This window comes from Delphinapterus leucas, unplaced genomic scaffold (assembly GCF_059928025.1).
Source record: "Delphinapterus leucas isolate spDelLeu-1000000601 "Yukka" unplaced genomic scaffold, BTC_Dleu_Yukka2 spDelLeu_asBTCV2_sq25, whole genome shotgun sequence".
NCBI classification, from domain to species: domain Eukaryota; kingdom Metazoa; phylum Chordata; class Mammalia; order Artiodactyla; family Monodontidae; genus Delphinapterus; species Delphinapterus leucas.
In genome coordinates this window covers 18,641,687-18,665,114 of record NW_028322234.1, presented here as the reverse complement: position 1 = coordinate 18,665,114, position 23,428 = coordinate 18,641,687, and the positions used below count along the sequence as shown (strand labels likewise).

At 63.0% G+C, this 23,428-nt stretch overlaps 1 protein-coding gene across 10 annotated transcripts in view; it reads right to left on the bottom strand.

The window, feature by feature from the left end:
• SBNO2 (strawberry notch homolog 2) overlaps positions 1-20,946 on the bottom strand; it is a 44,867-nt gene extending 23,921 nt beyond the window's left edge. For 5 of the 10 annotated variants that reach the window (XM_089905786.1, XM_089905787.1, XM_022565737.3 and 2 more), the window contains exons 1-4: positions 19,904-20,014; positions 7,309-7,500; positions 2,762-2,835; positions 2,060-2,168 (exon numbers count right to left, since the gene is read on the bottom strand). In XM_089905786.1, coding sequence (XP_089761912.1) covers positions 2,060-2,168; positions 2,762-2,835; positions 7,309-7,461 — 336 coding nt within the window. In that variant the 5' untranslated portion in view covers positions 7,462-7,500; positions 19,904-20,014. The other 5 variants (XM_089905788.1, XM_089905789.1, XM_089905790.1 and 2 more) reach the window with 5 other exon arrangements.
• Positions 20,947-23,428: the final 2,482 nt, after the last annotated feature.

Below are 23,428 nucleotides of genomic sequence, written 5' to 3'. Positions count from 1 at the left end.
TGGCCCACAGGCCCAGGGTCCCGGGGGAGGTGGAGGAGGCTGACCACAGGGCCTCAGACCCTCAGCCTGGCTGAACTGTGGTCTCACATCTGTCTGACCCCATGGTTGGCAGTGAGGTGAGATTGCGTTTGAAGAAGGTTTCGCTGCTCTAAAGGGAGATCTGGGTCCAAGTCGCCCCCAGCAAGGGCAGCTGGAGAGAGGGTGGGCTGCGGCCGCTCTCAGCGAGCATCTGTCAGGTGGATGAGCAACCTCCAACACGGGGCGCGCTTCCCCACCTGCAGCAAGGAGCGGACGCGGCGCCCCGGGGGCTGCTGGGCTCGGAAGCCGCGTGGATCCCTCGCAGAGCTGGGGCAGCAGCAGGAGCGGGCGAGTGGGGGGCGGAGCGAGGCCAGGCGGGTGGCCGCAGGGGCTGGGACACCCCCAAAGGCTTCATCCACCCAGCAGGGACGCCCCAGCAGGGGAGCAAGTCTGGACGCGGAGCGGTGCCCAGGACCCGGTGGACAGGAGGCCCGTCAGCCGCCAGCCCGCAGATGAGCCAGAGACATGGGGCCGTAGTGGGTGGGGAGAATGTCCTGGGCCGTCGGCCGGGCGCCCTGGATGCTGAACCCACTGGCCCTTCCTCTCCTGGAGGCCAAGAGTCTCCTCACGGGCTGGCGGCGGGCAGAGGAAACCACGTATGCCTCTGTAAAGGCAGGGAGGCTGCGTCCACGGGCCTCCTGTTCCTGCCCCACGGCCCTCGCCCTCACCCTGGGGTACTTAGGGCTCCCAAGGGGCAGGCTCTGCTCCCGTCGCCACGAGGCCCAGCCGTGTTGTTTCCTGGGTGGCCACAGAGGGTCACTGACAGGGCAGCTCAGGGCAGACGTCCAGGGTACGGTGTGGCGGAGCTGTGCTCCCCAGGCTCCGGGGTCCCCCCACCTCCCCAGCGCCTGGGCTCCACCTCCCCGGCCACGTGCCTGCCCCTGACCCCGGCCCCCGCAGCTGTATCTCCACAGGGACCCCAGAGGGTTTAGGGCCACCCTAACTGGGAGGACCTCAGCTCCGTCTACCTAATCACACCTGCAAACACCTGACTGCCAAGTAGGGTCTTGTCCTGAGGTCTTGGGAGGACCTGGATTTGGGGGGATGCTGTCACCGCAGCACACACCCCTCGGTCCGGTTCTCTGCCCGGCCCTGCTGCTGCCCCAGTGAGTGTGGGCCGGTCTGAACGGCCCTGGCCTTGGTCCAAGTGAGTCCAGCAGGTCTGCACCGGCCCGTGTGTGCCGTGGTCTCCCTCGGCCTGTCACCTGGTGGGGCCCATAAGCCCCCACTTTACAGAAGGAAACTGAGGCTCAGGGGAGCTGACCACCTGACACCCCACTCCCTGGTGGGCCCACGTGGATGCTTCCCTGAGTGCCGAGGCAGCCCAGACCCAGAGGCCAGCACAGAAGCTGCCAAGGGAAACTCGGCGCCACTTGGCCCCTGTTGCCCCCACTTCCTGCCCCCAGGTTTGGGTCACTCCACGACATTGCTGGGATCCTTCCCGCAAACCCCCTCTGAGGCTCTCAGGTTCGACAGCTGCCATGCGCGACACAGGTGTGGGACCCACTTGTGAACCCCGCGGACAAGGCTACAAGGCAGGGTCCGCCTGACTCCCTTGGGGCTGAGCTGCCTGGCGTCCCCCAAAAGATCGAGATCAGACGTCCTCCCTTCCTCCAACTCGAAGGGCTCACGTTTGTCAAGCGGCTACTGTTTCGGGGACATAAATGCTCACTATGCTGTTTCGACCTGATGGGGCGTCACTCCGGCCTGGGGGGGCGCCGGGAACGTGGACTCCGCCAAGGCGCTAGGGCACCCAGATGGAGCAAGTGCAGGTCTGGGCGAGGCAATCGGATGCTCGAGATGTGGCCCCATAACCCGCAGACGAGCAGAAGCGCAGCTGGGCCCCCAGCCTCAGTTACGTGACCTCCGATCCGGCGCCCCCGTCTGCTGCGGGGAAGTCACACCAGCCCGTCCCCCAAACAAGCCCAGTCCCCCAGCACTGACACCCCACGCGGGGCACGGCCCAGCCGAGGTCTCCTACCTGAGGAAAGTCGCTGCTCTTTGGCGGGAAGCTGGGGGTGGCGGCTGCAGGACCATAGCTGGTGTCCACGCAGGGCTGGCCCACAATGAAGGAGGAGTTCATGAACTGGCTGGAGGCAGAGAAGGAAGCTGAGCCAGCAGGCGTGATGAGGGTGCTGCCTGCCCACCCCAGGTGCAGGACAGGCCGGCAGGAACAACTCCGGTGCCTCAGAACTCCGCTCAGGAGGGGCCCACGCACCCATGTCTCGGGACATGGCACCCCAGAAGAACCTCAAGGCTCTGGCTATGTGTGCTTCCGTGCCCTTTGCATGGGCCATTCCTTGGCCTGGTACCAGGAGTGCTCTCTTGGCAAACTCCTACTTACCCTTCAAAACCCAGCTTGCTGATGCCCTCCATGGGGAAGCTGTCCTCCCAGCTCCTTTCACCCATGAAGTTTCTCACCACCACCTGGTGTCCCCCCCACAGTATAGCCCTTCCTGGCCCCCTCGTCCCCACTACCTCTGCCCTCTTCCCTGGAGAGTTCTCGCTAGACAGACCACAGCAGGTCAGTCTCAGCTCTCCCCATGCAGCCAGGGCCGGGCCCACAGCCCCCATGACTGAGAGCTCTAGTTTTCTTTAGCCCATGACTACGGGATTAGAAGGCATAGCGAAGCCCCTGCGAGGGGGGACCCCCCAGAAGGACACAGTGGGGCTGGGCACTTACTGGCTTTCACTGGAGAAGGCTGGGTATGGCGTGGGCGAGAAGCTGTTCCACCAGGGGTAATGCAGCATGGCATTCTGAGACAGAGAGGCAGGCGTCAGGGGAGAGGACAGGAGGGCAGGGTCCCTGGCCCTCCTCCCCCCCCATCCCCCCCCCACACACCACTGCACTGCCCTGGGGCAGGCTCCAGAGAGCACTGAGCCCGCCTGCCCAGGGGCTTCCCAGCTGGGTCACCGGTGCCTCGGCTTCCCCGTGTGCACAGAAGAACCCACCCAGAGGGCTGTGGTGAAGAGGAAGGCTTTGGTCAGTACACAAGCAGGTCTGGGGAGCAGCCGGGGAGGGGATGGCGGGCATGGCTGTGACTCTGGACTGGCAGGGCCCCCAGAATCCCTTCAGGGCCTGGGGAGCCCAGGCTGGACGCCTGCATTCTAGAAAGTGGAGGAGGGGACCCTGTGTAAAGCAAGACAGTAAGAGTCCCTCGTGAGCCAGCACCCATAAGCGAGATGCGCAGCCTGCCAGCTGGTGGGTGGGGGAGGGGACAGGGGACTTCTCAGAGGGGCGGGGGCTGAGGTCAGGGTGAAGGGCTCCCACCAGCACTGTGGACAGCCCTGTCCCAGCCAGACTCTCGCAGCCCAACCACTCCAGGCAGGTCTGAAGCCCAGCCTTCTCAGAGCTCCCAGAGGCCAAGCCCGTGTGGCCCAAGAGTGAGGCACAGGCAGGGGTTCTGCAGAACCTGCTTTAGGAAACACCAGGGGGAGGGAGGGTGGCTGGAAGGTGAGCCTGAGGTCAGCAGGGGCAGCATGTGCCAGGACTGGCTTGAGGGGTAGGGCTGTGGACACTCACACCCTCTGTAGAATCGGGGTGCTGCGTCCCTGCCCTAAACGGGCCGCTGGCCACATGAAGCTCCATCAGGGAGGCCCGCTGGCTGCAGTTGCCATGCCCGCTTGTGCCAGCCCTGGCCACACAAGGCCCGCCCCTCGGGACTCACTGACCTAGTACCGGCCCAGAACCAGCCTGGGGGGTCGGGACCGCCCCTCTCTACCAAGGGGGTTGCCAGCCCCACTTTCCATCACTGTGCCCCCAGCCCTGGGCTGCCCACAGGGCCCCGCCTGCTTCCCCACGGTCCAGCTCAGAGAATAGGCATGAAGGAGATGTGGTGAGATAGTATCAACTGGTAGAGGCCCCTTGGCCTCCAAACTAGAGGCCAGTCCAGTCTGTAGTTTGGGCCCAGAAGGGGGCAGCCGGGGAGGAGGGGTCCAAGGGGCCCCTTGCTCACCAACCTTCTCCACCTGCACCCAGACTGGGCCTGGGGCGGTCCCTGTGGAGCTCCCAGACCAGGGGACCCCCAGGTCCTTGAGGAGTTTGAGGCCTCAAGCTGGGGAGGCCTCAGGCTGGGGAGGGTCCCTTATGACTTTGTCTACCCAGCACCCCAACCTCCTCCCCCAGCACGTTGCTCTGGCAAGGCTGCCAACCAAGGACATCCAGCCCCATCCCACAGGGGTGGTACAGCATGGCCAGCCAATCAGAGCCTTCCTCGGGATTTTACACTTGCAGCCAGAGGGGTGACTCCACCTTCAGAGGGCAGGCCTGTGGGACCAGATTGGTCCAAAGATGGGTCCCTACCCCAGCTAGCCAATCAGAGCCTGCCTGGAGACAGAGAGGCTGGCCCTATTCTGGGAAGGAGCAGGCCCTGGGAGATTAGCCAGAAGCTTACTAGGCCATGTGCAAACTGATGAAGGAAGATGACATTCCTGCTAGGGCGGCAAGGGCGGCAGATAACATAGGGCTGCCAGATAAAAAACAGGAATTGGAATTTCTGATAAACAAAAGATAATTTTTAGTGTAAATACTGTATGGAACACACACATACTAAAACTTTATTTGTGTTTATGTGAAACTTAAATTTCACCGGGCTCTATATTTTTATTTGCTAAATCTGGCCACCTTAGGGACACTGACAGTCCTGGGGGCATGTTCCTGCCAGGCAGTCCTGGGGCCACCTCCACTCCCCGCCTGCTCCACCCTGGGATCCTCCTTACAAGCTTGGTTCGGCCAGGACACATGAGAGAAGTAAGGAGCACAGTGCCAACACTGATGCCCGCAGCCTACATGGGCTGCCCGGGCTTCTGGTCACTCTTGGGCCAGGCCCAGTGTGGCCTGAGGGGCAACCCCCCTGTCCCGAGAGGAACAGGCTCTGTGCACAGCCTGAGCCCTGGAGGGCACTGGGGAGCCTGCCCTGCTGGCTCTGACTGCCCGGAGTGGGGCTCGGAGCCAAGGTCGGGCTCCACGCGGCACCTCCCTTGTAAAAGGGTCTCTGTCTTGTTCCAAACATCTCTCCCCCAATTCCAGTATCTGAGCCCCTCTGGTCCACACCGGCTGTCCAGACAGAGCTCATGTCCTGGCCCTCAGTCAGCTTCCTGGGTCAACACCACGGGACGTGGCAGGAGCCCATTCCCTGTGGAACAGCTCCATCCTCTGCAAACCCGCCCAAGCTGGGGCTCGCTCTGACCCAGGAATTCTATTCCAGAAACACACCCCCAGGGACTCATCCAGGAGGGGGGAGGAAAACGCAGTGGCGCTATTTATAGCAGCAGAAAAAACTGGAGTCACCCCAAAGGCCCAACGATAGGAAAATAATTAGGCAAATGATGGGATGCTGAGGAGGAGGAACCCTGAGGTGTTATAAGAATGACAGGCGCGGGCTTCCCTGGTGGCGCAGTGGTTGAGAGTCCGCCTGCCGATGCAGGGGACGCGGGTTCGTGCCCTGGTCCGGGAAGATCCCACACGCTGCGGAGCGGCTGGGCCCATGAGCCATGCAACGCGAGAGGCCCGTGTACCGCAAAAAAAAAAAAAAAAAAACAAACAAAACAAAGACAAGAATGACAGGCGCGTGCTCCGAGCCTGCAAAACAGGGCGACATAGCACCCAAGGAAGGAGCACGCTTTGTGCCGCGTGTGGGATGGCACTGGGGCATCCGAGAGCCTCAGGGTGGGCGCGGGCGGGCAGAGGCTTGGAGGGAGGTGGGGGCTGAGGAGGGCAGGGGCCCCGTGGGTACAGGTGGCCTGGCACACGTGTGTCCGGGGCCCTGGCCAGAGGCTCTGGCCATCAGCCGAGGCTTGGAAGCTGCGGGTGGGTCTGCAGCTGTGACCCGCTTTTGCTCCCTCCCTGCCGACTGGCAAGGCCCGCTCAATGTGGCTTGGCACTGTGCTCTGCCCCGTTAGGGTGCCTTGTGGGCACAGCCAGGCACGGAGTGAGTTCTGGGTTCACGCGCACCTCCCAGCCCCGTCTGATGCTACACTCTGGGGTCTGGGATGCCTCATGACAGCTCTGGACCCTCAACCCAGAGCTCCACTTGGGTCCCGAGGCCCAGGGCCCGGCTTCTCCCAACCCCAAGCTGGATCCTTGCTCTCTCTCCCCACGCAGGTGTGCGCGTCACTGCCGCAGCCCACGCGGCCCCCTGGTGCCCGCACCCCATCTGGTCTCCCCACCCGGCAGCTCGAGTCTCCACACAGAGAAACTTGGCTTCTTTTCTTTTCTGCAGGGAAAGAGCCCCCGTTTGGCTCTAGGCCTGACGCGCTGGAGGATTCTGGACACTTCTCTTCACGAGGCCTCTTGTACCTTTTGTGATATGAGGAGGCCTGGCCCCTAGGGTCGTTTTATCACTCGCGGTACTTTTATTGCAGTCATCAGAGCTCGGAAGCAAGCGAGATGTCCCTCAGTGGATGGAAGCAACCATGGGACATGCGGACGATGGAAAGTTGTTTAGTGCTAAAAAGAAATGGGCTGTGAAGCCAGGAAAGGTCTCAGAGGAACCCTAAATACACATCGCTAAGTGGAAGAAGCAGATCTGAAAAGGCTACACACTGTGATTCCAACTCTGGGACGTTCTGGAAAAGGCAGGTCTCTGGAGCCAGGGGACGGATCAGCAATGCGGGGGTTGGGGGGAGGAGGGATGGACAGGTGGGGACCAGAGGGGTTTTAGGGCAGTGAAACTACGCTGTGTGACACCGTAATGGTGGATGCGGGTCATCTGACATCTGTCAAAACCCACAGAACATCCAACACCAAGAGTGAACCGAATGTCACCATGGCCCTCAGGTAACGATGCTGGGTCAGCACCGGCTCCCAGGTTGGAACACAGCACACCCACGGGTGTGAGAATGTTAACAGTGGGGAAGTGGGGAGGGGACAGGTGCACGGGAACTTGCTGTGCCATTTTCCTGTAAACCTAGAACTGCTCAAGAAATAAAGTCTCATAAAGTAAGAAGAAAGAAGCGATGAAGCAGAGCAGACGAGTGTGACCTGCCACAGTGGTCCAAGCCCTCGACGTCCCGCAGGTGAGGGCAGGTGAGGGCAGCCGCCTGGGCCGAGTGTCCCGAGGGCCAGCCGAGGCCTTGGCAGGAGAAACCTCACGGCTAACACGTGAGGGACTTGGGGGTGACGGGAGCCCCTGGAGGGTCCTGCCTGCAAACCTGGGGGCTGGGATATGGGCTTGAGGCACCAGAGAAGCGCCGAGGGGCCAGGAGGAGACCCTGAGGGCTGGGGCTCACCTGGACGCTGGGCCCGCACAGCGGGGTCTGCAGGGGCGGCGGGCTGTACAGGACGCTGCCGGCTGGTGGAGGCTCATGCGGAGGGAACTCCCCGTCCATGGTGGGCCCCACTGCCAGCATCGGGGGGCTCCACGAGCCGGGCCGCAGGGGCATCTATCTGGGCTTCTTGCTCCGTGGTGGTGGCATCATGACCTGGGGAAAGACACGCATGTCCTGAGGTTGCCCTCTGATCCCGACAGGGGAGGGCGCCCTCCAGGAACAGGGTCAGTAGGCTAGGGGGTGGCGGGACCCCGTAGATGTCCCCCCAGCCCCTCTGACTGCCCCATCCACGCAGGGGGCAAGCTGATGCTCCCAGCACCGCAGTGCTGCCGGGGTGGCCCTCCTGCTGTCCGGCCACCCCCTCCTGGGGACCCGGGCTGGGACCTCCAGGGTGAGGGCAACCCCTTCCGGGTGGCCAGGCCCCGCCGCTCTCCCGCCCTCGTTCTCAGGCCCCTGAATAATGTTGGCCGGGGGCTGCTCCCTCCACCCACAAAGTGGGCCTCGAGCCCTGGGAGCCCAGCATGAGCCGCGGGGGGGCGCACCCCCAGCTCTCTGTACCTAGCATGTCTGGCAGAGAGGAAGCCGACCAGCCAGCAGCTCTGAGCTGGGGGGCCCACCGGGGCTGGGAAGCCCCATACCTCTGCAACCAGGTCAGGCTTGCCGAGGGTCTCTGGGTGGTTGGGGCCGAGCTGAGTGGGGAAGAGCCCCCAGACCCAGATGGGGCTAACGTCGCACAGGGTCCCCACTGAGAAGGAGGGCAGACACCCAGCCGGGAAAAGCTGCAGGGGCCAACCTAGCCCCACGCGATCCCCTCCATTCACACCCGCCTGTGGCCTGGGACCCCAGTCCCCAGGCCCCATCGCCCGCCTCGGATAGCAGGGACCCCAGGCTGGCGGAGCACACCTTGGGAAGCAGCCCCAGGACATTAATCACCCGGGGAGGCAGGAAGGGGAGGCGGCTGGCACTCCCAGCCAAGCCCAGAGTGAAGAAATCCTCGGGACTTCCAGTAATCACTGCCGCACACGGGCAGCTTGTGCAATCCCGTGGGGGCGGGGAGGGCCGCCTGCACCGGCTGGGCGGCCCGTGCGCGCCTCGCCCTGCGGCCCAGAAGGAAAGGGGCCCGGGGGCCGGGCCACAGCCCACAGCTGCGTCCAGCCCTTCAGGAAGGGAGCAGAGGCCGGGCCGCCCCGCTCTGCTCAGGCCTTGGGCTCCAGCTGCTGGCCGGCCGCCAGTGCCACGGCCCCCAGCCTCCTGCAGGCCAGACCCGGCGGGAGGAGGAGGAATGCGAGGCTGCTCTGGGACCCACGGTCTCGGTCAGGCGGACGGTCAAAGCCCAGCTCCGCGTCTAAGGGTCGGAGAACCTCCCACAACTCGGGGCGCCTGAGCTCCTCTGAGCTTCGGTTTGGTCATCGGGAGGATGGGCTGCTCGGGTATGAGCACAAGGCTCATCTGGCGCGCAGTGGAGCCCAGAGCCTCCGCGATCCCAAGCCACTCCAGTGACCGCTGCCTCCGTGGAGGCCCCGGGAAGCTCCTCGATTCGTGGGACCCCTCAGCGGATCCACCTGGGATGGAAGGCGGGCCGGCTCGCTGTGTCCCTTGGGTCACTTGTCTGCAGCAAGTGCAGGGCACGTGTCTCTGCCTGAGACCCCCACTAACCCCACTGACACCCCTGCTGCCACAGCGTCCCTCTCTCGGCAGCCACACCCCGAGCACCACCGACCCCGTCCCACTCGCGGGCACTTCCAGGCTCTGCGGCTGCGGAGGGCGGGGCTGCTTTCTTGGGAAGCACCATCCAGAGCCCACGGCCAAAAGCATGGGAGGGGGACCCCGGGCCGTCCCCAGGGTGCGCTGCGGCCGAGGAACCCCCCCGGCTGCAGGCCAGGCTTGCGCGGCCCCCGTGGCCCCTGTTCTGAGCAGCAGCCCCAGCAGGCTCAGGCCCCACACCATCACCTGCCATCCAGGGCATCACGTTCCCCCAGCAAGAGGTCTGTTCCCGCAGCGAGGGCTCCATGACTGGGTGGGAGTTCCTGTAACGGAGCCTGTACATCCTGTCCTCTCAAAGACACGGGGCAGGGGGCATGCCTTGGGGACCCCGCCAAGCAGGGGGTTCAGACCAGGACCCGGAGGGGAGTGTGGGGAGGGGAGCGATGTGCCTGCGAGTCAAGGCGTCTGCTGGGCACCGTCATCCGGGATGGGGCAGGGGGGACGCGGTGGGTGGGAATGAACGTGGTGCCGCCTGGGGGTCGGCAGCGCCTCACATGGTTAAACGGTCACCGTGGCAGCCAAACGGTGGGCACAGCCCAAGTGCCCACCAGCGGATGATGGATAAACGCCATGTGCCCTCCACACACGGGGGCATCACGCAGCCACGCAAAGGGGTGAAGCCCTGACACTCGCTACCACGTGGACGGACCCTGAGAACGTGATGCTCAGTGAGAGAAGCCACACACAGAAGGACCCACAGGGTGTGATTCCACTGATGGGAAACGTCCAGAACAGGCAGATCCACAGACAGAGAGCAGTTGTCGGGGGCTGGGGAGGGGTCGACGCTGTGCCCACCACCATCCCCATGCCCCCAGGGCCACCCCTATGGTGTCCCTGTCCTTCGATGCCCCAGGCCCAAGGTCATCTCCCCGCCCCCACCTCCACAGCCTTGGCTTCCTGCTCCCCCGTCCCACCAGTGCTGGCACTGGGGCAGCCCCCAAACACAGTCCCCCCACCCATCCCCTCACTTTCTGACCCCTGCTAAGCAGCCCCACCAGCCCCGCCCCGGCCCGGGCTCAAGACCCTGTCGCCAGCCCCAGAGCTGCAGAGGGTGACCTCGCCACGTCCCTGGGGGGCTTCCAGCCACCCAGGATCGACCCCACCAGGCGGGGCCTTGGGGCTGAAGGAGGCCGGGTCAGAGTGTATTTTTAGACGTGAGCCCCATGACACGTGCCGCGTGGGTGCCCACAAGGTGCTCTCGGGGAAGGGCCCACGCTTCACCCAGCTTTGAGTTGCAGGATTTCCTTTTGAGATCAGGTTTCGAATGAGTCATTGTAAAAGAGAAAGATCAAAGAATTGGTGGCCCAGACCAGACGATGGGGGGGTGGGGGGGCGGAATGTGGGAAGAGGCGAGATCTGGGACAGCCAGACCCCTAGGATGCGCCCAGCTGGCAGGTGACCGCGGCCACCCCTGCCTCTTGCCTGAGCCCACTTCACCCCATCACCCTGGCCGGACCTCACCGCGGGGCCGGTGTCCCCAGGGCAGGCCGCTGGGTCTCACCCACGATGCGTGCTACTGACTCAGCCCCCCAAGCACCCTCAGAACCGGCCGCCTGGACCCCCTGCCGGGTGGTGCCTGGCCCCACTGGCCACTTGTTATCCAGCCCCCCAGGAACTGCGTCTCCAGGCATCAGGAACCTGCCGGCCTCCTCCAGGCCACAGGACGGCAGCCCTCTGGCCACCCCTCCACTGGGCTCTGAGCAACAGTCCTGGGATCCTGGGACGGGGGGAAGAGTTGGGGGCTCGTGGGGACAGAGGCCCTGGTGGAATCGGGAGGCCTGGCCGGGCCCCGACTGGGCTGAACGGGGTATCTGGGGAGGGCCGGGGTGGGGAGCTCCCTCCTCGCCCTGCTGGTCAGAGCCAGCCTGGGGTCAGTCCCCAGTGGGGGCGCCCGGAGAGGCTCCGTGCTGAAGTCGGAGGGATGGAGGGACAGGGATGCTCAGGCAAGGGGATGGGGCCCTGTCCTGCGGGCACCGGCCACGCTGAGGTCCCACCTGGGCTGGCTGGCACCGCTCGGCTGTGTCAGGACCCCCAGGAGGGCACGTGCCCCTGGACAGTCACCTCCATGGACAGGCCAGAAAGGGAAGGAAGCCTCAGGGGCCTCCCCACCAACTGAACAGGCCCGGTACTCGGGTGGGACGTATGGGGACACAGGGTCAGCTGGTGAGCGATGGGGGTACGGGGATTTGGTGGACAGAACCCAGTGTGCAGGAGGGAGGTGGTGGGACAGAGGAGGTGTGCTGGAGAGACTGGTGTCCCCCAAGTTCATGTCTACCAGGAACCTGGGAATAGGCCCTCATTTAGAAATAGGGTCTTCACAGATGAAATCAGTTAAGATGGGGTCGTACTGCAGTAGGGTGGCCCTAACGCAAAGACTGTGCCTTTATAAGAGGGAAATTTGGACACAGAGACACAGGGAGAAGCCACAGGAAGACAGAGGCAGAGGCCGGGGTGATGCAGCCACAGGCCTAGGATACCTGGAGCCCCAGGAGCTGGAAGAGGCGGGAAGGATCCCCACCCCCCAGCCGCCCCCCACCCCAGCCTCTGGAGGGAGCACAGCCCTGCTGCACCTTGATCTCAGATGGCTGGCCTCCAGAGCCAGGAGAGGATAAATCTCTCTGGTTTAAGCCAAGTGTGCAGTCAGCTGTTACGGCCACCCCTGGACACTCGGACAGGACGGGGAGGATTCCTTTGGCCTCTTCATTCAGCAGAGCCAAGGAGCCACCCTGACACTGGGCTCTAATTCCTGCCACCCGGGGCTGGGCGCACCGCTGACCAGGGCAAGGCTGGCACCAAGCGTGCGACCCAGGACCTCCACGGGTTCCCAGGAGGCCTGTGGAACACAGCAGCCCTGGGATGCCAGTGGTGGGGAGGGCCCAGCCCCTGAGCACACGCCCATCGGGCGGGACGGGGAGCCCCATGGTCTGGAACAAGGAGGACGAGGTGGGCCCGCGGAGAAGGCCAGGGGTCCAACTTCCAGTTCTGCTGCCAGTGGGGGGAGGACCTGCAGGCTCCCCAGCTCCCACACTTCACTGCCAGCGGGTGGCTGAAGTGACAAGCAGTCTCTTGCAAAACCTCCCGGCCTACTGGGACACAGACCACCCCCCGCCGGCCCCCACCCCCATCACGGGGCCACAGCATCAGAGCCTCGGTCCCGGCCTGGTACAGTCAACACCAGGCCGCACGGAGGAGGCCCTGGGGGGAGGGCAACCACAGCAGAGCCAGACCACATGGGCGCCGGCCACAGGGCACACGCACGGTGACCCCGGACGCCAACCCAGGGACGGTGCCGCTACCCCAGGAGCCACCACGGGGGCAGGCACATGCCTGAGGACAGGCCCCGGCCAGAAAAGCAGGTGGTGGGTGTCAGGGCTCCCCCCACGCATCTCGGACAGACCAGAGGCCAGGAGGGCAAGGCCAGCCATTAGGAGAAACTGCACCCCGGGATGCAGAACCGACCCCAGATCCAGGTGACAGAGCGATATTTGCTAAATGTTTATGCAGAAAAGGAGACCCACAGGCTGAGTCCCAGAGGCACCAACCCGGGCTCACCTGCACTGGCTGTGTCCGTGCCCACAGACCCATCCGCGTGTGGGCACAGAAGAGCCGGCCTGGGGTGCTCTGATGGCCCACGGCAGGGCGGGTGCTTCACAAAGCAACTCACACACCCAGAGCGGCCGCCCCAAATCTATAAGGACCTGTCGTTGCCTTACAGCCCTCAGAAGGACAGTCAGTGCCCCCACCAGCCCTGAGAGCACAGCTTGGAGGCACGTAGCCCTTTGTATCCACCCGAGGGCCAAGTGCGGAATGGGGTTGAAGACCGGGAGCTTCCTTAGTCACAGCTGGGGATACTGTGCCTGGGTCTTGGGGCCTCGGCCCCTGGTCCCCACTCCCAGGTGTGGTCCAGCCTTACCAGGGGAGAGCCCACAGGATGAAGCTCCAGCTGTGGTGCCTACTGGCCCACCCTTGCTGCTGGCGGACCTTCCAACCTACGTCCACGTGGACATGTGTGGAGCGGCTGCCCACAGCGGCAGGGCATCTTCACGCGGGCTTCCTCCACTGGGAAGTGCGTGCTCAGGGCCTGTGATTACTCGTGGTCTTTAAAAGGCTTTAGAGGGGGCTTCCCTGGTGGCGCAGTGGTTGGGAATCAGGGGACACAGGTTTATGCCCCAGTCCGGGAAGATCCCACATGCCACGGAGAGGCTGGGCCCATGAGCCATGGCCGCTGAGCCTGCGCGTCCGGAGCCTGTGCTCCACGACGGGAGAGGCCACAACAGTGAGAGGCCCGCATACCGCAAAAAAAAAAAAAAAAAGGCTTTAGAAGAACTTCCCTGGTGGCACAGTGGTTGGGAATCCACCTGCCAGTGCAGGGAACACGGGTTCGATCCCTGGTCTGGGAAGATACCACATGCCACGGAGCAGCTAAGCCCATGCGCCACAACTACTGAGCCTGTGCTCTAGGGCCCGCGAGCCACAATTACTGAAGCCCGTACGCCTAGAGCCCGTGCTCTGCAAGAGAAGCCACTGCGATGAGAAGCCCGCGCACCGCAACGAAGAGTAGCCCCCACTCGCCGCAACTAGAGAAAGCCCGCACACAGCAACGGAAGACCCAACACAGCCAAAAATAAATAATAATTAAAATAAAATAAAAGGCTTTAGACACACTGAGCTTGTGGTCTCCTCTGACCCCCAGGTCTTCTTCCCCTGAGTGGATGTTAAAGCCAAATCTCAGCAGGCCCAACTTCCTAGTCCTTTGACACTGATGTGCCCCAGTCTGTCCAAGCTCTGTGGGGAGAAGGGTTTGTCCCTCCTGTTGCTTGCTGCTTGATGACAGGAGTGTCTCAGGCCAGCTGGCATGCCAGGTCTCTCTACCCAGCTCCTCAGAGAGTCTGGAGCGAGACAGTGGCTGGTGCTGCCCACAGCCAAGTTGCACTAGTCCCAGGTGAGTGGTCAGACCTGTCAGTACCCTCCTTGGGCTCCTTAGGTCCAGCCTGGTGCCAAGAACATCCTAAGAGACCTTTGCCCAAGCCAAAGGGCACCCGCCCCCAAATCACAGCAGATGGAGCCTACGTCCCCTTCTCCTGTCGAGATGAAGGACCACAAACTCAGGCCCCCTCCCAGGCCTGCAGGTCAGAAGCCCAGGCGAGCTCGCTGGCCCTCGCCTCTGGGTCTCTGGAGGCCCGGCTTGGTGCTGATCCTGTCAGCAAGGTGGGGCTGCAGCCCAGCTTCAGCAGCAGCATATGGAGGCCCCTTGAGCTCCGACTCAGTCCCCTTCAGCCTCCATGGAGAAAGTCCTCTGCTTATAAGGACTGTGTGATGACACTGGGCCCCCCGGGGAATCCAGGGTCCTCCCCATCTCAGGGCCCCTAATTTAATTCCACCAGCAAAGTGCCTTTGTGTGTGGGGTGACACGTCTGCAGGTCCCGGGGCCAGGACGGGGGCATCTCTGGGGCCGTTACTGAGCAGACTCCTGAACCCAGCTAGGACACAGCCCACGAGTGGACAGGCAGCCTGGTTGGGACTGGCCTGACCCTGTGCATGGTACCACCCCACAGGTGTTGGAGGTGGTGACGCTGCCAGGGAACCTCCTCAGGGCCACAAAGGGGCTGTGGGGCCTCCTCTGCGCAGGGATGCGGCCCGGGGCTTCCAGATGGGCTGGTTTTGCAAGGGGAGTTGCAGGTCTGGATTTTGGGGTGCAGTCCCAGCATGGGATGCCTTCCTCCTGGTGCCCACGGTGCTGGGGGCAGAGTTGCCAGGCTCTCCAGTTACAACCCAGCTCCCCCCCAACCCAGGGTCCTCCTGAGCGCCACCCGACGCCCACCTGCAGGCTCACTTACCCTGAGCCCGGCGCCCAGGACGGTGGCTGGGCCTCTGGAGGGCCTGAATCTCACGGCACTGCCCCCAAATGCCCCGGCCCGCGGACATACCCCGGGCAACACCAGAGGGCCCCCACGCCCTGTGGCACCATGGCCGGCCAAGGAGTGGGTGGTGGGGAGGGTCTCACGCCCCCACCGTGAAGCTTCCAGGGCCGAGCCCCGCCCCCAAGCCGTGCAGGCCACGCAGAGCTTTGCAGACACTCTGAGCTGCTCTGCTGGCGGCCCCTGCAGAGCTCCAAACCCCCCAACGCCACGGGGCTGCGTCGTCCGGTCCGCGAGAGGTGAGGGCTGAGGGCTGAGGGGCCAATCCCTCAGGCTCGCCCTGCCCCCACCACTGTCCCAGCTCCTGCGCCAGCCTTTCCTCACGTACCTCAGGTGCTGGGGGACACCCGCTCCTGGCGCCTCCCAGCCAACTCCACGCAGGATTCTCACCCCATCTCCATCCGGCGATGAGTCACAGCCATACAGGCTCACTGCGCCAGCAGCCCCAGGACGCTCCCTCCTCCCGTCCTCCTCCATCCCGCTTCCTGTGTCAGCCTCTGACCCGGGGGCTGCAACTCCCACCCCAGCTCCCGGGAAATGCCAGGCGCCGGCCTTCCGGAATGTGGCCTGGCTCCCGCGCCAGCTGCGGACCTGGCAGCGAGGCCGGCGAGACCTCTTTCGGTTTCACTTGGGGACTGGCTGCAATGGGTACGCAGGCCAACCCGGAGGGAGGTACCTGCCCGCAGAGAGAGGGCGCAGCCCGGGGGCCAGGCCAGCGGGGGAAGGCGCCAGCGGGGAAGGCGGGGCGGTCGCCTGCCTGGAGGGAGCGGGTGCCTGAGGACCCAGGGAGGCGCGGGGTGACCGCTGCCCCACTCCCGCCCCCCCCCCCCCCCGCCCCCAGCACACAGCGGGGCCAAGTTCAATGCCTTCCCTGGTGGTGTCCCTGCTTGCCGTGCAGGAGACACCCTTTCTGCCCCGTGGGCTGCACGGGGGGGGGGGGGGGGGGGGAGCGCCGAGCCGACCCGGGAGGGGACAAGTCACCTAACGGGTGAATGCAGGGTGGGGGGGTGTCCTTGCCAATCAGGGGAACCTACAGGAGGGCCTGCCACCTCCTACAGGGCCAGGCTTCAGGGAGGGGCTCCCAGGCCTCCCACCACAGCCCAGGCACCAAGGCCCAGACACCAGAGCCCACGTCCCCGCAAGACCGCTTCCTGCCGGTGGCAGTCAGGGCAGAGCTGGGGCTTGGGGGCTCCCAGGGGAGCCTCGTTCACCCACCATAAGATGGGCAGATGGCACCTCCCCTGCCCTCCTTGTGGGGCTGGGAGAAGACAGACCTCCACGCTCTGGGCCGGCTGACGCCCGCTCACCCCAGGCCGCAGCACTGGGCATCTGAAGGCTCAGTCAGGCCCTGCTATCTCTCTTTTTTTTAACACTTCTTTGTTTTATGGAGACGCGATTCATACGCCATACCTTCACCAATTTAAAGTGAACAATTCAGTGGCCTTTAGTATATCCAGACTTCTGCAACCACCACCTCCATCTAGTTTCAGAACATTCCGTCACCCCAAAAAGAAACCTCACTCCCATCAACAGTCACCCCCACCCCCTCCCCAGCCCCTGACAACCACTAACCCTGTCTCTCTGGATTGGATGTTTGCCACCAATGGAGTCACACACTGTGTGTCCTTCTGTGTGTGGCTTCTCTCACTGAGCATCTTGTTCTCAAAGTCAGTCCCTGTCGCTGTACATAAACGACAGTCCTTAGCTCTGCCCCCCACCCCAGGGGGCTGGCAAGCCCAGAGCCTCAGAAATCGCCCTCACCTGAGTCACCTGCCTGAGGGCAGGGCGGCCCCACTTCCCAGTGAGGAAGCTGGTGGCTGTCACCATGGCAGGAAGATGAAGGAAGTTTGCTGTCCTCCCCAGCCCAACTCAGGTCACCCATGTGGGACTGACCCGCCAGCAGCAGAGGAGAGGGTAGTTCCAAGGGACAGGGACTGGGGTTCCACTCAGGGGAGAGGGGGCCCACGGACACCAGGCCGCACCCAAGCTGGGCAGATGGGGAGATGGTGGGTGAGCAGGGCTGGCCAGGCCTGGACCGGGCCTGAGTGACCTCGCTCTCGGCTACTCCAGGCAGCCTTCCGTAACCAGCCCTCCCCGCATCTGAACACACGGCCCTTGGCTGTGGAAAAGTGGCTGGAGATGCTCCAAGCCTGCCCACTGACGGATCGCACATACTCAAGACACACACACACACACACACACACACACACACACGCACAGTGCAACACGCATGCACACGTGTGCACGTGGTGCTCACACGTGACGCGTGCACACTCTGGCATGTGTGTGCACTGCTGCACACGAATCTGCACACATGCACACGCACACAGACACACACACCCCCCCTGGAACTGTGCTGACACCCTGGGGGCCTGTCTCCCCACTCTGTGTGTCAGCCTCCAGATGCCTCTTTTTGATGACAAGACCCCCCTGCACGGAGAACAAGCAGATTCCCGCCCCCGGCAGCCTCTGTAAAAGCCTCAAGGGTGGAGGCCGTCCTGGGAGGGAGGCGGCCTCTGGGGACTGGGCACAGTTGCCTCTTTATTCCCAGCCCAGCTGTTCACGTGGCCAGAGCCCTGTGCTGGGTCAGCGTTTCCGGCCCGGCCCCTGCTGGAGGGGTGTCTGAGACTTTGCTAGAACCAAGCTGGGCCAGCTGGGCTGGTCATGTTCCCAGTGGGGGCCAGCTCCGTTCCCCCACCCCACCCAGGTCGAGGTGGTCAGGCAGCCGGAGAGCACTGGCCCTGGGCTGCACACCTGAGGCCCACCCCACCTGGACTTCAAAGCCCACTGCGTCTTCTGTGCTGTGCCACGAGGCTCCGCTGGAAATCAGGCCCCTCATCTGGGCCCCGGGGCCCACCATCCTGCCGCCAAAGTGTAAACATCTCCCCAATGTGTGCGTGCACGCGCGCGTGCACACACACACACACACACACACAGGGTGGGTCCAGCTCCAGGCAGGTGTGAGTAGACATCTCACAGAGTTAAACAAAGGGCCCTCCAGCCCTCCAAAATCCCAGAGAGCCTTCCCCTGGGTCCCCATTGGCTGTCCCTGGGGACAGTGTCTCACACTCGCCAGGCTCCCCAGGGTCTGTCAGGCGCCTGCCTGAATCTCGCCAGCCCTGGGGTGTCCCAGGACCACCCTTCCCCAGACCACCCACCCAGGGTCCAAGCAGACAGCCCTGAACAGCCATTACCCATCTGTGGGGACTCCCCTGGGAAAATCCAGGGCGCTTGGAAGAAAAGGTGCAGTTGGGCTGGCGGTGGCTTCTCCAGACTGCCCAAGAGCCCCAGGTCTCAGCCCCAAGGACAGGAGCCCGCAGCTTCTCCTCTGTTCACAAGGGTCCCTGAGGGCAGAGCTCCCCACACAGCCAAGCACGAAGGGCCCAGGGCAGGGACGGGAAACACAGGGTCAGGTCCAGCCCTGGCCGCTCAGCCTGGAGGAAGGGCAGGCCTCACATCCACTGACTTGTCTGGAGTCTCACGCCTCTGACAGGTGGCCTTTCTTCCCTCCGGGCTCTCCAGCCCCTGGGGACCAGCCCCAGATCCCTCGAACCTTTCGTACGGGGACAGACCCACCATGGTGGGCTCGGGGCTGGATCACCTGGCCCGGCAGCAGGTAGGCAGGTTCCCACCTAAAGTCCGTCCGACACCAGCCCCCTCGCCACACGTGGAACACTCACTCGCACCCCCCCACCCCCACCCCGCGACTGCCAGCAAGCTCCATCCCAGGCCACATCCAGGCCTGCCCCTCGTGCAAACAGATGGCAGCAAACCTGGCCGGGCCAGGCAGTGGACAGGCAGAAAGGATGTCCAGGGCAGGCGGGACCAAGGCGCATTCCGGGAAGCAGAAGCCGAGGGGGGGCAGACACACTTCACACGCTCGGTTCTTTTTCCTTTTCCAGGACGTTAACAACACGATGCTATGAGACACTCCTGCCTGGCTGTCCACGCCTCTGCTCCCCCACCCCAGCCTCTCCCGGCCAGTGCTGGGGTGCTGGGAAGGGGCCTCACTGTCCCCACCCACCGTCACAGGCTGCTCCTCCACCCACTCCAAGCCCCGACAGCCCTCTGCCCACCACCTCCCCCGGCACATCCTTGGGGGCTGTTTCCAGTGCCAGCTCCAGGAGACACTCCCACCCAACACGCTCTGCCAGCTCAGCTAATACCAGCAAGGCCCCCATCCCAAGGCCACAGGATCCCACCCGTGGAAACACAGGGAACAACAGCCCCAGGGTGGAGAAGCCAGGACAGGAGGGGTCCTGGGAGAGGGGACACTGAGGAGGAAGGGCAGGAATCTGCAAGCAGCCTGGGATCAGGAGTCACCCAGAAAAGGGGGGCTAAGGTAATGGAGCTGGAGAGTCACAAGAAGAGAGGGGTCGGGGAATGACGGAGGAGCAGTCGGGAGGGGGTCACCAACTGCAGGAGAGTCACAGAGAAGTGCGGGGTCAAGGGTCACCAAAGTAAAGTCCGGAGATCACCAAGACGGGAGGGGTCAGGGAATCGCCGAGGAGGGCGAGAGGAAAAGGCTGGGGAGTCGCCTGGGTTCAGGGTTCACGCCAAGGCGAGTGTCGGGCGGGGGTCACGGAGCAGCGCAAGGTCGAGGGTCGCCGAAGAGGACGCGGTTAGAGAGAGTTCACGACGGACGACGCGGTCGCAGGATCGCGGCGGAGGACGTTGTCGGGGGTCGCCCAGGAGGGCGGGGACACGCCACCGCGCTCCCCGCGCCCGCTGCCCCGGAACCCCGGAACCCCAGAACCCCCGGCCCGGGGCGCTGGCGGCCGCGGGGTGCCAGGGCCCGCGCAGGCTGGGGAGCGCGGCTCAGCCGGGCGGGGACGGCGGGGCCGGGCCGGGGGGTGGGGCCGGGCGCGCCTCACCTCGGACCCGGGTCCGGCCGGGCGCGGAGCCCGCGGCGCCTCCGTCCCTCCGAGCTTCGCCGCGGCAGCGCTCACTTCCGGGTTTTGGGCGCCATCTTGGGGGCCCCGCGCACTTCCGGTCATGCCGCGGGGCGGAGCCTCTGGTGGGCGGGGTCGTGGGCGGGGCCATCTCGCGACGGCCCCTGAGCCCCTTGAGGCCCTTCCGCCTTAGGGAGAGGCTCGGACTACATGGATCCTGGATTTGAATCCCGTCCTGACTGTTACCGGCTACCCTCGCGAGCCTCAGTTTCCTCTTCTGTAGCATGAGGAATCACCCCCACCTGCAGGCCTTTGCACGGCTGTGCCCTCCCCTGGTGCACTCCGACCCTGACCTGTCAGCCATTGGGGCTCTTGGACAACCCAGATCTTGGCCTCGAAACCATCTGAAAGGGCCCTGGGTCCCCCAGTCATGCCCCCTCCCTTTATTGCCTCCCCACCGAAAGTAGTCTGCTCATGAAACTGTCTCCACCCCAGAATAGGAGTCCTGGGACCACCCCCCACCCCAATGGGGAGCCTGACACAAGGGGTCTGATGAGCCCCAGGGGCCACCAGGAGAAAAAGCAGGATCCTCTCAGGCAGGGCCACGGGGTCTGGGTGGCTCCCCTCCTGGCTCCCTCCCTGTTAGGGCTTCTAGGGGCCTGACGCAGATGATGCTGGGATTTGCCTTACTGCCAGGAACAGGGTGGGACTCAGCCCTGGCACAGACAAGCTGTGTTCCTGCGACTAGAGCCCACTGGGCCCACCACGGGGTGGGCCTGGTGGTTCAGGCAGAGCCAGGGCAGGAGGCACCATCCCCTCCCCAGCAGGATGTGCAGGAATGAAGACACCACCATATCCCTGGACCCACCTCACCACCAGCCAGAGGCCTCCTGTACCCCTTGAATTTAGAGATCACCTCTCCACTTGCTTATCTATTCAGTGAATTCTTATGGATGCTGCTACGTGCCTGGAGACAAATCCGGGGCCCCAGAGAGGACTCAGTTCTCAACCCCGCCCTCAGGAAGCCCCCAGGCTAGGGGAAACTCAGGAAGCCCCCAGGCTAGGGGAAATAGGGCCAGGATCAGACACTTCCATCTGCAAGATTCAAGCCTAGAGCCCAGGGAGGAGTACAGTGTCTGCCTAGGGCATCATGGAAGGAGGGGTTGAGGGAGTGTTGAATCTGGGGCTTTGAAGTTCAAGTAGGAGTTTGCCAGGCAGCTAAACTTAGGAAATTATTATTATTTTGGCCACACTGTGCAGCATGTGGGATCTTAGTTCCCCAACCAGGGATCAAACCCGCACCCGCCGCATTGGAAGCACGAGCCTTAACCACTGGACCACCAGGGAAGTCCCAAGAAGGGCAAATTATAAGCTGTTCAAAGCCCTGGTCTGTTTAAAATCTGTTTGCCCTAAAAAATTCAGGCCAAGGACCCCTATGCCCAAACCCACAAGCACAAGGGAGGAGATGGGGAAACTGAGACCCAGAGAGAAGTGATTTATCCAGAGCGAGCTTCACTTTGGCATGTATGGTTTTTGGCAATTGGGTTATAACCTTGACTTTGGAACTATTTTTTACAGCTAATGAGAAGAAATCAAATTGAGCAACAGAGACTTAAGCTTTGAAAGGTGAATAAACTGATTTACAGGGTATCTGGTGGCATTTTCCTGTTTCCACTTACACAGCACCAGCCACACAATTTGCAGGGCCCAGTGAAACGTGAAAACGCAGGACCCCTTGTCAAAAAGCATTAAGAACTTCAAGTTGGAGACCGCAGAGCATTCAACTGAGCAGGGCACCACCGCCACCGCCCCAGCGCCAGGCCTGGGCAAGGTCCTGAGTCACACGCCCCCGAAGCAGGCCCTGTTCCCACTGTGGCCCTCTGGGGTCGGGACCGGTATTACCTACGTTTTGCTGGTGGGGAAAGTGAGGCACAGAAGTGTTTTGCAGCTGGCCCAGGTCAGGGAGCAAGCTGCAGGGAGGCGTGGACTCGACCTCCACCACGTCCACCTCGGGTAAACACAGGGTCTCTAGGGGTAACTCTGCCTGAAATGGGGGCAGTTTGCCCAGGCCGGGGTGGGTCCAGCCATCTCAGCATGGAGGAAACTGCCAAGTTTGGGGATGTCTAGGGAATTAGTCAGATTTGGGGATTTCCAGGGAATCGCAAGAGGAGGCCTGGGAGAGCAGAAAGGATGCAGCTCTGGAACTCGAGGCATGGCTCTGGGCTGGGTTCTGTGTGACCCCTGAAAAGTGAGTTAACTTCTCTGTGTCTCCGTTTCCTACGGATAATAGTATCTATCTCCAAGGCTGTTCAGACAGCTAAATGAACAGTGCCTAGTATTAAGCCATTATGAATATTTCCAGGTGAACATCTGGATCTGATCACCTAAGTGAACACTCAATAGTCAGAAATGCCCAAGGCTCCTCGTCCGGTGAGGACAGGGCTCACAGAAGGCCACAGGTCTTTCTGGTGAAGCGCTGTTTGAGGTCAAAGAGCCTCCTCTTCAAGCCCTCCCTCTGCCCCCGCCCCACACAGGGGCCCCCTAACTGTACCCCAGGCACGTTGACCAGGCTCGAGGAAGTAGGGTCGCCAGATAAAATGCAGGACACCCACTTAAATGTGAATTTCAGGTACACGGAGAATAATTTTTTAGTGCAAGTATATCCCAGGCAATATTTGGGATATACTTATACTAAAGAAGTAGCCTCCATGTATCTGAAATTCACATCTAACTGGTTTGGGAGTCCAGTGTTTTTATCGGTGAAATTAAGGGACCCGACATGGGGAGACCACAGAGAGAAATGGGGCCCATGAGCCAAGCCAGGAGGGGGCCGGGCGAGCAGCTCCCTCTCTCCGAGCCTTGGTGTTCCCGCCTGCTAAATGGGCAAGATGCTAGCACCAACATACAGGCAAGCTTACTGTGCAGGTCATTATTTTAAAGAGCAGAAAACTTCAGATTGACAGAGGTCAGATCCCTGGGGGCTTCCTTGTGAGTCAGGAGATTCTTGGGCTAACCCTCAGTTAGGAGAAACCCCCCCACCCACCCGCCAGCCTCTGTTTCCCTCCTGGGAAGGACTCCTGGGCCAGGCCCATCCAGGGAGGAGGAACCCTGGGGGATCGGGCAGGTGAGGCGGGGCAGGTGGGCCCTGCCTGGCCCATCCAGCCAGCGGGGGCAGAGACTAGCCACTTCCTGTTTCTCCACGTTCTGGAAAGCCCCGGCGTTCCCGGGCCACGGAGCACCTCCTCCCTCCCTGTTCCTCAGGGCCTGGGTCCCTCACCACTTCTCCTTTCCACACCCACTTCCCCCCCACCCCCCCCCCCCCCCCCCCCGGCTCAGCGGGTTGGGTTCTCACCTACCCCACCCCTCCCCTCTCCCCCTCCTCCCCCTCTTTTCCCATCCCTTCTCCCACTCCCCTCTTTTCTCTCCTTCTCAAGTCCCAGTCAGGCCTCCCCAGGGTGTGGAAGAGAAAACTGAGGCAGAGGCAGCAAGGTCCCACAAGCCACGTCT